Consider the following 13334-nt stretch of genomic DNA (forward strand, 5'->3'; position numbering starts at 1 on the left):
GCCACCACCTGCAGCAACCAGCTATGAACCCTGAAGAAGATGCTACATGTATCTCTAGATCTATGTGCTACCATCACCTGCAGTCACCAGCTATGAACCCAAGAAGATGCCCTGTCTCTTGCTACATCTAGGAGCCATCATCACCTGTAGCCTCCAGCTATAAAACTTGAAGAAGATGTCCGGTGTATTGCTACATCCATGTGCCATCAGCTATAAATCTGCAGAAAATGTACTATGGATCTCTGCATCTATGTGCCACCACCTATAGCCACCAGCTATGAACCTGCAGAAAATGTACTATGGATCTCTGCATCTATGTGCCACCACCTATAGCCACCAGCTATGAACCTGCAGAAAATGTACTATGGATCTCTTCATCTATGTGCCACCACCTATAGCCACCAGCTATGACTCGAAGAAGATGCCCTGTGTATCTCTGCATCTAGGTGCCACCACCTATAGCCACCAGCTATGAACCTGCAGAAAATGTACTATGGATCTCTGCATCTATGTGCCACCACCTATAGCCACCAGCTATGAACCTGCAGAAAATGTACTATGGATCTCTTCATCTATGTGCCACCACCTATAGCCACCAGCTATGACTCGAAGAAGATGCCCTGTGTATCTCTGCATCTAGGTGCCACCACCTGCAGCCACCAGCTATGAACCTGGAGAAGATGTCCTGTGTATCTCTGCATCTATGTGCCACCACCTGCAGCCACCAGCTATGAACCTGAAGAAGATGCCCTGTGTATCTCTGCATCTCTGTGCCACCACCTGCAGCCACCAGCTATGAACCTGAAGAAGATGTCCTGTGTATCTCTGCATCTAGGTGCCACCACCTGCAGCCACCAGCTATGAACCTGGAGAAGATGCCCTGTGTATCTCTGCATCTATGTGCCACCACCTGCAGCCACCAGCTATGAACCTGAAGAAGATGCCCTGTGTATCTCTGCATCTCTGTGCCACCACCTGCAGCCACCAGCTATGAACCTGAAGAAGATGTCCTGTGTATCTCTGCATCTAGGTGCCACCACCTGCAGCCACCAGCTATAAACCTGAAGAAGATGTCCTGTGTATCTCTGCATCTCTGTGCCACCACCTGCAGCCACCAGCTATGAACCTGAAGAAGATGCCCTGTGTATCTCTGCATCTATGTGCCACTACCTGCAGCCACCAGCTATGATCATGAAGAAGATGCCCTGTGTATCTCTGCATCTATGTGCCACCACCTGCAGCCACCAGCTATGGACCTGAAGAAGATGCCCTGTGTATCTCTGCATCTATGTGCCACCACCTGCAGCCACCAGCTATGAACCTGAAGAAGATGCTCTGTGTATCCCTGCATCTATGTGCCACCACCTGCAGCCACCAGCTATGGACCTGAAGAAGATGCCCCGTGTATCTCTGCATCTATGTGCCACCACCTGCAGCCACCAGCTATGGACCTGAAGAAGATGCCCCATGTATCTCTGCATCTATGTGCCACCACCTGCAGCCACCAGCTATGAACCCTGAAGAAGATGCCCTGTGTATCTCTGCATCTCTGTGCCACCACCTGCAGCCACCAGCTATGAACCTGAAGAAGATGCCCTGTGTATCTCTGCATCTCTATGCCACCACCTGCAGCCACCAGCTATGAACCTGAAGAAGATGCCCTGTCTCTTGCTACATCTAGGAGCCATCATCACCTGTAGCCTCCAGCTATAAAACTTGAAGAAGATGTCCGGTGTATTGCTACATCCATGTGCCATCAGCTATAAACCTGCAGAAAATGTACTATGGATCTCTGCATCTATGTGCCACCACCTATAGCCACCAGCTATGAACCTGCAGAAAATGTACTATGGATCTCTGCATCTATGTGCCACCACCTATAGCCACGAAGAAGATGTCCTGTGTATCTCTGCATCTATGTGCCACCACCTGCAGCCGCCAGCTATGAACCTGCAGAAAATGTACTATGGATCTCTGCATCTATGTGCCACCACCTATAGCCACCAGCTATGACTCGAAGAAGATGCCCTGTGTATCTCTGCATCTAGGTGCCACCACCTGCAGCCACCAGCTATGAACCTGAAGAAGATGCCCTATGTATCTCTGCATCTAGGTGCCACCACCTGCAGCCACCAGCTATGAACCTGGAGAAGATGCCCTATGTATCTCTGCATCTATGTGCCACCACCTGCAGCCACCAGCTATGAACCTGAAGAAGATGCCCTGTGTATCTCTGCATCTCTGTGCCACCACCTGCAGCCACCAGCTATGAACCTGAAGAAGATGTCCTGTGTATCTCTGCATCTCTGTGCCACCACCTGCAGCCACCAGCTATGAACCTGAAGAAGATGCCCTGTATATCTCTGCATCTATGTGCCACCACCTGCAGCCACCAGCTATGAACCTGGAGAATATGCCCTGTGTATCTCTGCATCTCTGTGCCACCACCTGCAGCCACCAGCTATGAACCTGAAGAAGATGTCCTGTGTATCTCTGAATCTAGGTGTCACCACCTGCAGCCACCAGCTATGAACCTGAAGAAGATGTCCTGTGTATCTCTGCATCTAGGTGTCACCACCTGCAGCCACCAGCTATGGACCTGAAGAAGATGCCCCGTGTATCTCTGCATCTATGTGCCACCACCTGCAGCCACCAGCTATGAACCTGAAGAAGATGCTCTGTGTATCCCTGCATCTATGTGCCACCACCTGCAGCCACCAGCTATGAACCTGAAGAAGATGCCCTGTGTATCTCTGCATCTCTGTGCCACCACCTGCAGCCACCAGCTATGAACCTGAAGAAGATGCCCTGTGTATCTCTGCATCTATGTGCCACCACCTGCAGCCACCAGCTATGGACCTGAAGAAGATGCCCTGTGTATCTCTGCATCTCTGTGCCACCACCTGCAGCCACCAACTATGAACCTGAAGAAGATGTCCTGTGTATCTCTGCATCTCTGTGCCACCACCTGCAGCCACCAGCTATGAACCTGAAGAAGATGTCCTGTGTATCCCTGCATCTATGTGCCACCACCTGCAGCCACCAGCTATGGACCTGAAGAAGATGCCCTGTGTATCTCTGCATCTATGTGCCACCACCTGCAGCCACCAGCTATGAACCCTGAAGAAGATGCTACATGTATCTCTAGATCTATGTGCTACCATCACCTGCAGTCACCAGCTATGAACCCAAGAAGATGCCCTGTCTCTTGCTACATCTAGGAGCCATCATCACCTGTAGCCTCCAGCTATAAAACTTGAAGAAGATGTCCGGTGTATTGCTACATCCATGTGCCATCAGCTATAAACCTGCAGAAAATGTACTATGGATCTCTGCATCTATGTGCCACCACCTATAGCCACCAGCTATGAACCTGCAGAAAATGTACTATGGATCTCTGCATCTATGTGCCACCACCTATAGCCACCAGCTATGAACCTGCAGAAAATGTACTATGGATCTCTTCATCTATGTGCCACCACCTATAGCCACCAGCTATGACTCGAAGAAGATGCCCTGTGTATCTCTGCATCTAGGTGCCACCACCTATAGCCACCAGCTATGAACCTGCAGAAAATGTACTATGGATCTCTGCATCTATGTGCCACCACCTATAGCCACCAGCTATGAACCTGCAGAAAATGTACTATGGATCTCTTCATCTATGTGCCACCACCTATAGCCACCAGCTATGACTCGAAGAAGATGCCCTGTGTATCTCTGCATCTAGGTGCCACCACCTGCAGCCACCAGCTATGAACCTGGAGAAGATGTCCTGTGTATCTCTGCATCTATGTGCCACCACCTGCAGCCACCAGCTATGAACCTGAAGAAGATGCCCTGTGTATCTCTGCATCTCTGTGCCACCACCTGCAGCCACCAGCTATGAACCTGAAGAAGATGTCCTGTGTATCTCTGCATTTAGGTGCCACCACCTGCAGCCACCAGCTATGAACCTGGAGAAGATGCCCTGTGTATCTCTGCATCTATGTGCCACCACCTGCAGCCACCAGCTATGAACCTGAAGAAGATGCCCTGTGTATCTCTGCATCTCTGTGCCACCACCTGCAGCCACCAGCTATGAACCTGAAGAAGATGTCCTGTGTATCTCTGCATCTAGGTGCCACCACCTGCAGCCACCAGCTATGAACCTGAAGAAGATGTCCTGTGTATCTCTGCATCTCTGTGCCACCACCTGCAGCCACCAGCTATGAACCTGAAGAAGATGCCCTGTGTATCCCTGCATCTATGTGCCACCACCTGCAGCCACCAGCTATGAACCTGAAGAAGATGTCCTGTGTATCTCTGCATCTATGTGCCACTACCTGCAGCCACCAGCTATGATCATGAAGAAGATGCCCTGTGTATCTCTGCATCTATGTGCCACCACCTGCAGCCACCAGCTATGGACCTGAAGAAGATGCCCTGTGTATCTCTGCATCTATGTGCCACCACCTGCAGCCACCAGCTATGAACCTGAAGAAGATGCTCTGTGTATCCCTGCATCTATGTGCCACCACCTGCAGCCACCAGCTATGGACCTGAAGAAGATGCCCCGTGTATCTCTGCATCTATGTGCCACCACCTGCAGCCACCAGCTATGGACCTGAAGAAGATGCCCCGTGTATCTCTGCATCTATGTGCCACCACCTGCAGCCACCAGCTATGAACCCTGAAGAAGATGCCCTGTGTATCTCTGCATCTATGTGCCACCACCTGCAGCCACCAGCTATGAACCTGAAGAAGATGCCCTGTGTATCTCTGCATCTCTATGCCACCACCTGCAGCCACCAGCTATGGACCTGAAGAAGATGCTACATGTATCTCTAGATCTATGTGCTACCATCACCTGCAGTCACCAGCTATGACCCCAAGAAGATACCCTGTCTCTTGCTACATCTAGGAGCCATCATCACCTGTAGCCTCCAGCTATAAAACTTGAAGAAGATGTCCGGTGTATTGCTACATCCATGTGCCATCAGCTATAAACCTGCAGAAAATGTACTATGGATCTCTGCATCTATGTGCCACCACCTATAGCCACGAAGAAGATGTCCTGTGTATCTCTGCATCTATGTGCCACCACCTGCAGCCGCCAGCTATGAACCTGCAGAAAATGTACTATGGATCTCTGCATCTATGTGCCACCACCTATAGCCACCAGCTATGACTCGAAGAAGATGCCCTGTGTATCTCTGCATCTAGGTGCCACCACCTGCAGCCACCAGCTATGAACCTGGAGAAGATGCCCTATGTATCTCTGCATCTATGTGCCACCACCTGCAGCCACCAGCTATGAACCTGAAGAAGATGCCCTGTGTATCTCTGCATCTCTGTGCCACCACCTGCAGCCACCAGCTATGAACCTGAAGAAGATGTCCTGTGTATCTCTGCATCTCTGTGCCACCACCTGCAGCCACCAGCTATGAACCTGAAGAAGATGCCCTGTGTATCTCTGCATCTATGTGCCACCACCTGCAGCCACCAGCTATGAACCTGAAGAAGATGCCCTGTGTATCTCTGCATCTCTGTGCCACCACCTGCAGCCACCAGCTATGAACCTGAAGAAGATGTCCTGTGTATCTCTGCATCTATGTGCCACCACCTGCAGCCACCAGCTATGAACCTGAAGAAGATGCTCTGTGTATCCCTGCATCTATGTGCCACCACCTGCAGCCACCAGCTATGGACCTGAAGAAGATGCCCCGTGTATCTCTGCATCTATGTGCCACCACCTGCAGCCACCAGCTATGAACCTGAAGAAGATGCCCTGTGTATCTCTGCATCTATGTGCTACCACCTGCAGCCACCAGCTATGAACCTGAAGAAGATGCTCTGTGTATCCCTGCATCTATGTGCCACCACCTGCAGCCACCAGCTATGGACCTGAAGAAGATGCCCCGTGTATCTCTGCATCTATGTGCCACCACCTGCAGCCACCAGCTATGAACCTGAAGAAGATGCCCTGTGTATCTCTGCATCTATGTGCCACCACCTGCAGCCACCAGCTATGATCCTGAAGAAGAAGTCCTATGTATCTCTGCATCTATGTGCCACCACCTGCAGCCATCAGCTATGAACCTGAAGAAGATGTCCTGTGTATCTCTGCATCTATGTGCCACCACCTGCAGCCACCAGCTATGATCCTGAAGAAGATGTCCTGTGTATCTCTGCATCTATGTGCCACCACCTGCAGCCACCAGCTATGAACCTGAAGAAGATGCCCTGTGTATATCTGCATCTAGGTGCCACCACCTGCAGCCACCAGCTATGGACCTGAAGAAGATGCCCTGTGTATATCTGCATCTATGTGCCACCACCTGCAGCCACCAGCTATGGACCTGAAGAAGATGCCCCGTGTATCTCTCCATCTATGTGCCACCACCTGCAGCCACCAGCTATGGACCTGAAGAAGATGCCCTGTGTATCTCTGCATCTATGTGCCACCACCTGCAGCCACCAGCTATGGACCTGAAGAAGATGCCCTGTGTATCTCTGCATCTCTGTGCCACCACCTGCAGCCACCAGCTATGAACCTGAAGAAGATGCCCTGTGTATCTCTGCATCTATGTGCCACCACCTGCAGCCACCAGCTATGAACCTGAAGAAGATGCCCTGTGTATCTCTGCATCTCTGTGCCACCACCTGCAGCCACCAGCTATGAACCTGAAGAAGATACCCTGTGTATCTCTGCATCTATGTGCCACCACCTGCAGCCACCAGCTATGAACCCTGAAGAAGATGCTACATGTATCTCTAGATCTATGTGCTACCATCACCTGCAGTCACCAGCTATGACCCCAAGAAGATGCCCTGTCTCTTGCTACATCTAGGAGCCATCATCACCTGTAGCCTCCAGCTATAAAACTTGAAGAAGATGTCCGGTGTATTGCTACATCCATGTGCCATCAGCTATAAACCTGCAGAAAATGTACTATGGATCTCTGCATCTATGTGCCACCACCTATAGCCACCAGCTATGACTCGAAGAAGATGTCCTAAATACCCCTACATCTATGTGCCAAGCTGTAAATATGAAGAAGATGCCATATGTATCTCTACATCTAAGTGCCACCACCTTCTGCAGCCACTAGCCATGAACCTGAAGACGATGCCCCTAGCTCTTTGCACACGAGGTCCCGGCCTGGGTGTAGCTTATGTTTGGCTGGATAAAAGGAAGGGGGGGAATGCTGCTCACCCCTTCCCTCTCCATAGGGTGGTGTGCAGCCCAGCCGTACATACAGGGAAAGATAGATCAAGCTCCTGTACGGTGGGCAATACCTCCAATCATATGACAGGACATATTGGCCAATGAAATGAATGTGGCTGTATGCGACCGTACCGAATCGGTATGGTACAGGTAGCATACAGCCGAAAAAATCTGTGCATGTGCAAGGGGCCTTACAGTGTTTGATCCTGTATGTCACTAGCTGCAGAGTAGATGTAAGTGTAACGCTCTATGCATGCTAGTCAGACATGATGGACAAGAAAGACATCACATCTAGGAAAGACGTCTTTTAAATGTCACCTGTCAAGGTGCAGAGGTAACACTGAAGTCCGGGGTCTACATGCACTGCCATGTAATACTGAAGAGTTTCATTGCCTCACTGTTCATCCTTTAACTAGGTAACGGGGGTTCTCCTGGATGGAGACATTTTTGCTTCTTCAAGGGGAAGTAGGATAAAAAAAAAAACCTTTGCTTAACAGAACTTTTTCCCCATTGTTTGTTTTTTCCTCCCGAAATTGTCATAACCCTATCATTACATGTATTTTTACTTGCAGTACCGCAGGTAGGAGGGATAGAGAGGGGGGCGACAAAGATCACTGTTTGTATCACAGTATTTATGGACCACTATGACAGCTCACATAGTGAGCCTCTAGGAAGAGGCTATAGTATTCCTCCAGGAAGGATCACATGTTGTCACTTCTCACCTTCCAGCTCCTCTGGACCTTTGTACCACCTGATGTTGGCGGCTGGTTTGCTGCCACTTGTCGTGCATCTCAGTTCTGCGTTTTGGTTTTCTCGGATTGGTCTATCATATCCAGTGATCTGGGGCTCCTGTGGCACTCCTGAAAATAGAATTGGGAGACATTTAAAGGCAAAAGAATGACTTTTGGGCAGAATGATGCTCCTCGTGGGTGGAGCATGGGAAGAACTAGAGTAGGCAGGGGTGGGGCTTAAATTGAATGACAAATTTATCATTATTAAAGCCTGGAAACTATTGTAAATTCTAGCTCCTTCCTGGCATAGATTTCAGATTATGAAGCATAGACACCCTGAGATGTGGGTGAAGGTTGAGCGAGTGAATCATCTTATCCCATCAAAAGAAGTTGAAGTAGGGATTAACACTTAAATTATAGGTTTGAGTCTTGGTTTCATCTCCGAGGGTCCACCTTGACCGGTCTTTATGCAGTGTGTGCCACCACCATAGTTGATAGAGGTGCTAACTCCAATTTTTTCAGTTCTAGCACTGGGAGTCTAATTGTAGGGTTCACATGGAGAAAGCTTTACATCAGACACCATGGTGATCCTCAGGGGAGTAAACCCAACTTACCTAAAACTGTCACCATGGCTTTGGCTGTCCTGACCGGCATGGTGAAGATGGAGCAGGTGTACTCGCCCTCATCGGATAGCGCCACGTTGCTAATACTGATGGACAGCTCATTCTTGGTGGATTTGACCAGCTGGATCCTGTTATCTCTGAGGGCTACACAAGAAAAATGTGAATGTAGAACCCAACATGAAGACCATGTTCTGCAACCATGAAACATGTGAAAGGGTCGGAGCTCCAGGTCTCTGATGCAAAGCTCCAGATCCCCAGCAGACAGTAGATATGGAGTTATGCATCAGTATGAGGGGCACATACCTCTCTTCTCCCCGAAGTATAGGGTCTGTTGGGCTGGATTGGACCACTGGAGGGAAGATTCTTCGTGATCCTCCACTGTGCAGGTTAGAGTCATTTTGCCTCCTGTGGCCACCAAAACGTCTGATGTGACCGGCTGGCTGGCTGTGGAGACAGGAGAAAGAACCAGTGAGAAATACAGAAGAGAAGATGTATTCTACTGAAATATGAGGGTGGAGGACCACCACAGACCATCGGTGATCACTAGAGGTGGTCACAGATATGGTCTACACTAATTCCATGCAATGTTACTAGAGGTCCCCTTTAAGACAACATTTTCAGTACAGTTCTATCATAGGTCTTGCATTCTTATTGTTCCTACAGTCAGCTCTAGCGGGCACACAGCTACAGAGGGCGATTCATGCCAACGTGTGGGCACCATATTTATCCATCAGCACATTCCGGAAGAGTCACAGTCACAGCTCCCACACACAAAGGATCTGTACAGAGGTGGCGGATCTGTCCTGTGGTTACTACACAAGCTGCAGCGTTCACCCAGTGCCAGGATCATAGGGGGAAGGGGACCTGGGGAGGAGGCGCACAAGTGGCATGAAGAGCAGATGATTATCCGCTAAAGTGCGAGATCCGCAGAAGACCCGCTGACCCCGAGCTCTCCGGCAAATGTACATCACTAATCCTGAGAGCATCACTAATGGAGAGCCATTACCAGGAGGAGCGCAGCACTATCATCCCACAGATATATCCACCGGAAACATTCCGGAACGTTCTATACCATAGTCACCAGAGATCACTACACCCACTGCTCACATCTGTCTCATATATCTATCTCCTATCTATCTATCTATCTATCTATCTATCTATCTATCTATCTATCTTCTATCTATCTATCTATCTATCTATCTATCTTCTATCTATCTCCTATCTATCTATCTATCTATCTATCTATCTATCTATCTATCTCATATCTATCTATCCATCTATCTATCTTCTATCTATCTATCTATCTTCTATCTATCTATCTATCTATCTATCTATCTATCTATCTCCTATCTATCTATCTATCTATCTATCTCATATCTATCTATCTATCTATCTATCTATCTATGTATCTCATATCTATCTCATATCTATCTATCTCCTATCTATCTATCTATCTCATATCTATCTATCTATCTATCTATCTCATATCTATCTATCTATCTATCTATCTATCTCATATCTATCTATCTATCTATCTCCTATCTATCTATCTATCTCCTATCTATCTATCTATCTATCTATCTCATATCTATCTATCTCCTATCTATCTATCTATCTATCTATCTATCTATCTCCTATCTATCTATCTATCTATCTATCTATCTCCTATCTATCTCATATCTATCTATCTCATATCTATCTATCTATCTATCTATCTATCTCCTATCTATCTATCTATCTATCTCCTATCTATCTATCTATCTATCTCATATCTATCTATCTCCTATCTATCTATCTATCTATCTATCTATCTATCTCCTATCTATCTATCTATCTATCTCATATCTATCTATCTCCTATCTATCTATCTATCTATCTCCTATCTATCTATCTATCTATCTATCTCATATCTATCTATCTCCTATCTATCTATCTATCTATCTATCTATCTATCTATCTATCTATCTATCTCCTATCTATCTATCTATCTATCTCCTATCTATCTCATATCTATCTATCTCATATCTATCTATCTATCTATCTATCTATCTATCTCCTATCTATCTATCTCCTATCTATCTCATATCTATCTATCTCATATCTATCTATCTATCTATCTATCTATCTCCTATCTATCTATCTATCTATCTATCTATCTATCTATCTATCTCCTATCTATCTATCTATCTATCTATCTATCTATCTATCTATCTATCTCCTATCTATCTATCTATCTATCTATCTATCTAATATCTATCTCATATCTATCTATCTATCTATCTATCTATCTATCTATCTATCTCATATCTATCTATCTATCTATCTATCTCCTATCTATCTATCTATCTATCTATCTATCTATCTAATATATATCTATCTCCTATCTATCTATCTATCTATCTATCTATCTATCTATCTTCTATCTATCTATCTATCTATCTATCTATCTATCTCATATCTATCTATCTCCTATCTATCTATCTATCTATCTATCTATCTATCTATCTATCTCATATCTAGGATGGGGTGTCATCTTCATGGCACTGTCTCTGACCCTGTAGCCATTACACCGTGTGTTACCCCAAATACTAGCCCCCCACCCCAAGATATTTCCTGACCCAGGGGCTGTGATACATTAACAAGTTGCTAACACCCCACACGTCTCGGGAGTGAGAGCCCCACAGCTCATTATGACACCCGCATTAATCGCAACACATCGCCCTAATTACACCTTTCCATCTCTTTAACCTTCTAAAAGGTCAACATATCAACAGCCAGAAAGTGTCTCCTGACGTGCGGCCGCAGAACTGTCACAGATATACGGATAATTACATCCTGATATGTAGAATCCCGGGAAATTACTACAAAGAAGATCTATCTATCATCTATCTATCTTCTATCTATCTATCTATCTATCTATCTATCTATCTATCTATCTATCTATCTATCTATCTCCTATCTATCTATCTATCTATCTATCTCCTATCTATCTATCTATCTATCTATCTATCTCATATCTATCTATCTATCTATCTATCTCATATCTATCTATCTATCTATCTATCTATCTATCTATCTATCTATCTCCTATCTATCTATCTATCTATCTATCTCATATCTATCTATCTATCTATCTATCTATCTATCTATTATCTATCTATCTATCTATCTATCTCATATCTATCTATCTATCTATCTATCTCCTATCTATCTATCTATCTATCTATCTATCTATCATCTGTCTATCTATCTATCTATCTATCTCCTATCTATCTATCTATCTATCTATCTCATACCTATCTATCAATCTATCTATCTATCTATCTATCTATCTCCTATCTATTTATCTATCTATCTATCTATCTATCTATCTATCTATCTATCTATCAATCTAAATAGAAAAAAGGCAGCACTCCCGATTGAAAGTGAAAAAATGTGAATTCCTCTTTATTGCATGTCCCAAAACATGTGTGCTGCTTGGACTTTCTTTAAGTATCTATCTATCTATCTATCTATCTATCTATCTATCTATCTATCCATCTATCTCATATCTATCTATCTATCTCATATCTATCTCCTATCTATCTATCCATCTATCTCATATCTATCTATCTCCTATATATCTATCTATCTATCTATCTATCTATCTATCTATCTATCTATCTATCTACTATCTATCCATCTATCTCATATCTATCTATCTCCTATCTATCTATCTATCTATCTATCTATCTATCTATCTCATATCTATCTATCTATCTCCTATCTATCTATCTCCTATCTATCTATCTATCTATCTATCTATCTATCTATCTATCTATCTATCTATCTCATATCTATCTATCTCATATCTATCTATCTATCTATCTATCTCCTATATATCTATCTATCTATCTATCTATCTCATATCTATCTATCTATCTCATATCTATCTATCTATCTATCTATCTATCTCATATCTATCTATCTATCTATCTATCTAATAACCAAAGAGAAGCAAGGCAGCACAACCTGTATAGTTATTTGTCGGGTGCAAAAATCTGTAAACTCCTCGGCAGGGGATCCAATAGTAGTCACAGGAAAACAGCAGCACTCCAAATTGTGATCAAAGCAAGGTGATCTTTATTTCAAAGGTGCAGCTTTGTGCACCTTTGAAATAAAGATCACCTTGCTTTGATCACAATTTGGAGTGCTGCTGTTTTCCTGTGACTATCTATCTATCTATCTATCTATCATCTGTCTATCTATCTATCTATCTATCTCCTATCTATCTATCTATTTATCTATCTATCTATCTAACTATCTATCTCATACCTATCTATCTATCTATCTATCTATCTATCTATCTATCTCCTATCTATTTATCTATCTATCTATCTATCTATCTATCTATCTATCTATCTATCAATCTAAATAGAAAAAAGGCAGCACTCCCGATTGAAAGTGAAAAAATGTGAATTCCTCTTTATTGCATGTCCCAAAACATGTGTGCTGCTTGGACTTTCTTTAAGTATCTATCTATCTATCTATCTATCCATCTATCTCATATCTATCTATCTCCTATCTATCTATCTATCTACTATCTATCCATCTATCTCCTATCTATCTATCTCATATCTATCTATCTATCTATCTCCTATCTATCTATCTATCTATCTATCTATCTCATATCTATCTATCTCATATCTATCTATCTCATATCTATCTATCTCATATCTATCTATCTATCTATCTCCTATATATCTATCTATCTATCTATCTATCTATCTA

General features: G+C 44.6%; 1 protein-coding gene across 4 annotated transcripts in view; it reads right to left on the reverse strand.

Annotated features, from left to right (window-relative positions):
• CADM3 (cell adhesion molecule 3) overlaps positions 1-13334 on the reverse strand; it is a 265166-nt gene that overhangs the window by 65708 nt on the left and 186124 nt on the right. For all 4 annotated transcript variants that reach the window (XM_072115133.1, XM_072115132.1, XM_072115134.1 and 1 more), the window contains 3 exons: positions 8868-9008; positions 8556-8708; positions 7933-8070 (listed from right to left, as the gene is read on the reverse strand). In XM_072115133.1, coding sequence (XP_071971234.1) covers positions 7933-8070; positions 8556-8708; positions 8868-9008 — 432 coding nt within the window. The remainder of the gene's footprint in view (positions 1-7932; positions 8071-8555; positions 8709-8867; positions 9009-13334) is intronic.

The sequence above is a fragment of the Engystomops pustulosus genome, chromosome 7, assembly GCF_040894005.1.
Source record: "Engystomops pustulosus chromosome 7, aEngPut4.maternal, whole genome shotgun sequence".
Classification (NCBI taxonomy): Eukaryota; Metazoa; Chordata; class Amphibia; order Anura; family Leptodactylidae; genus Engystomops; species Engystomops pustulosus.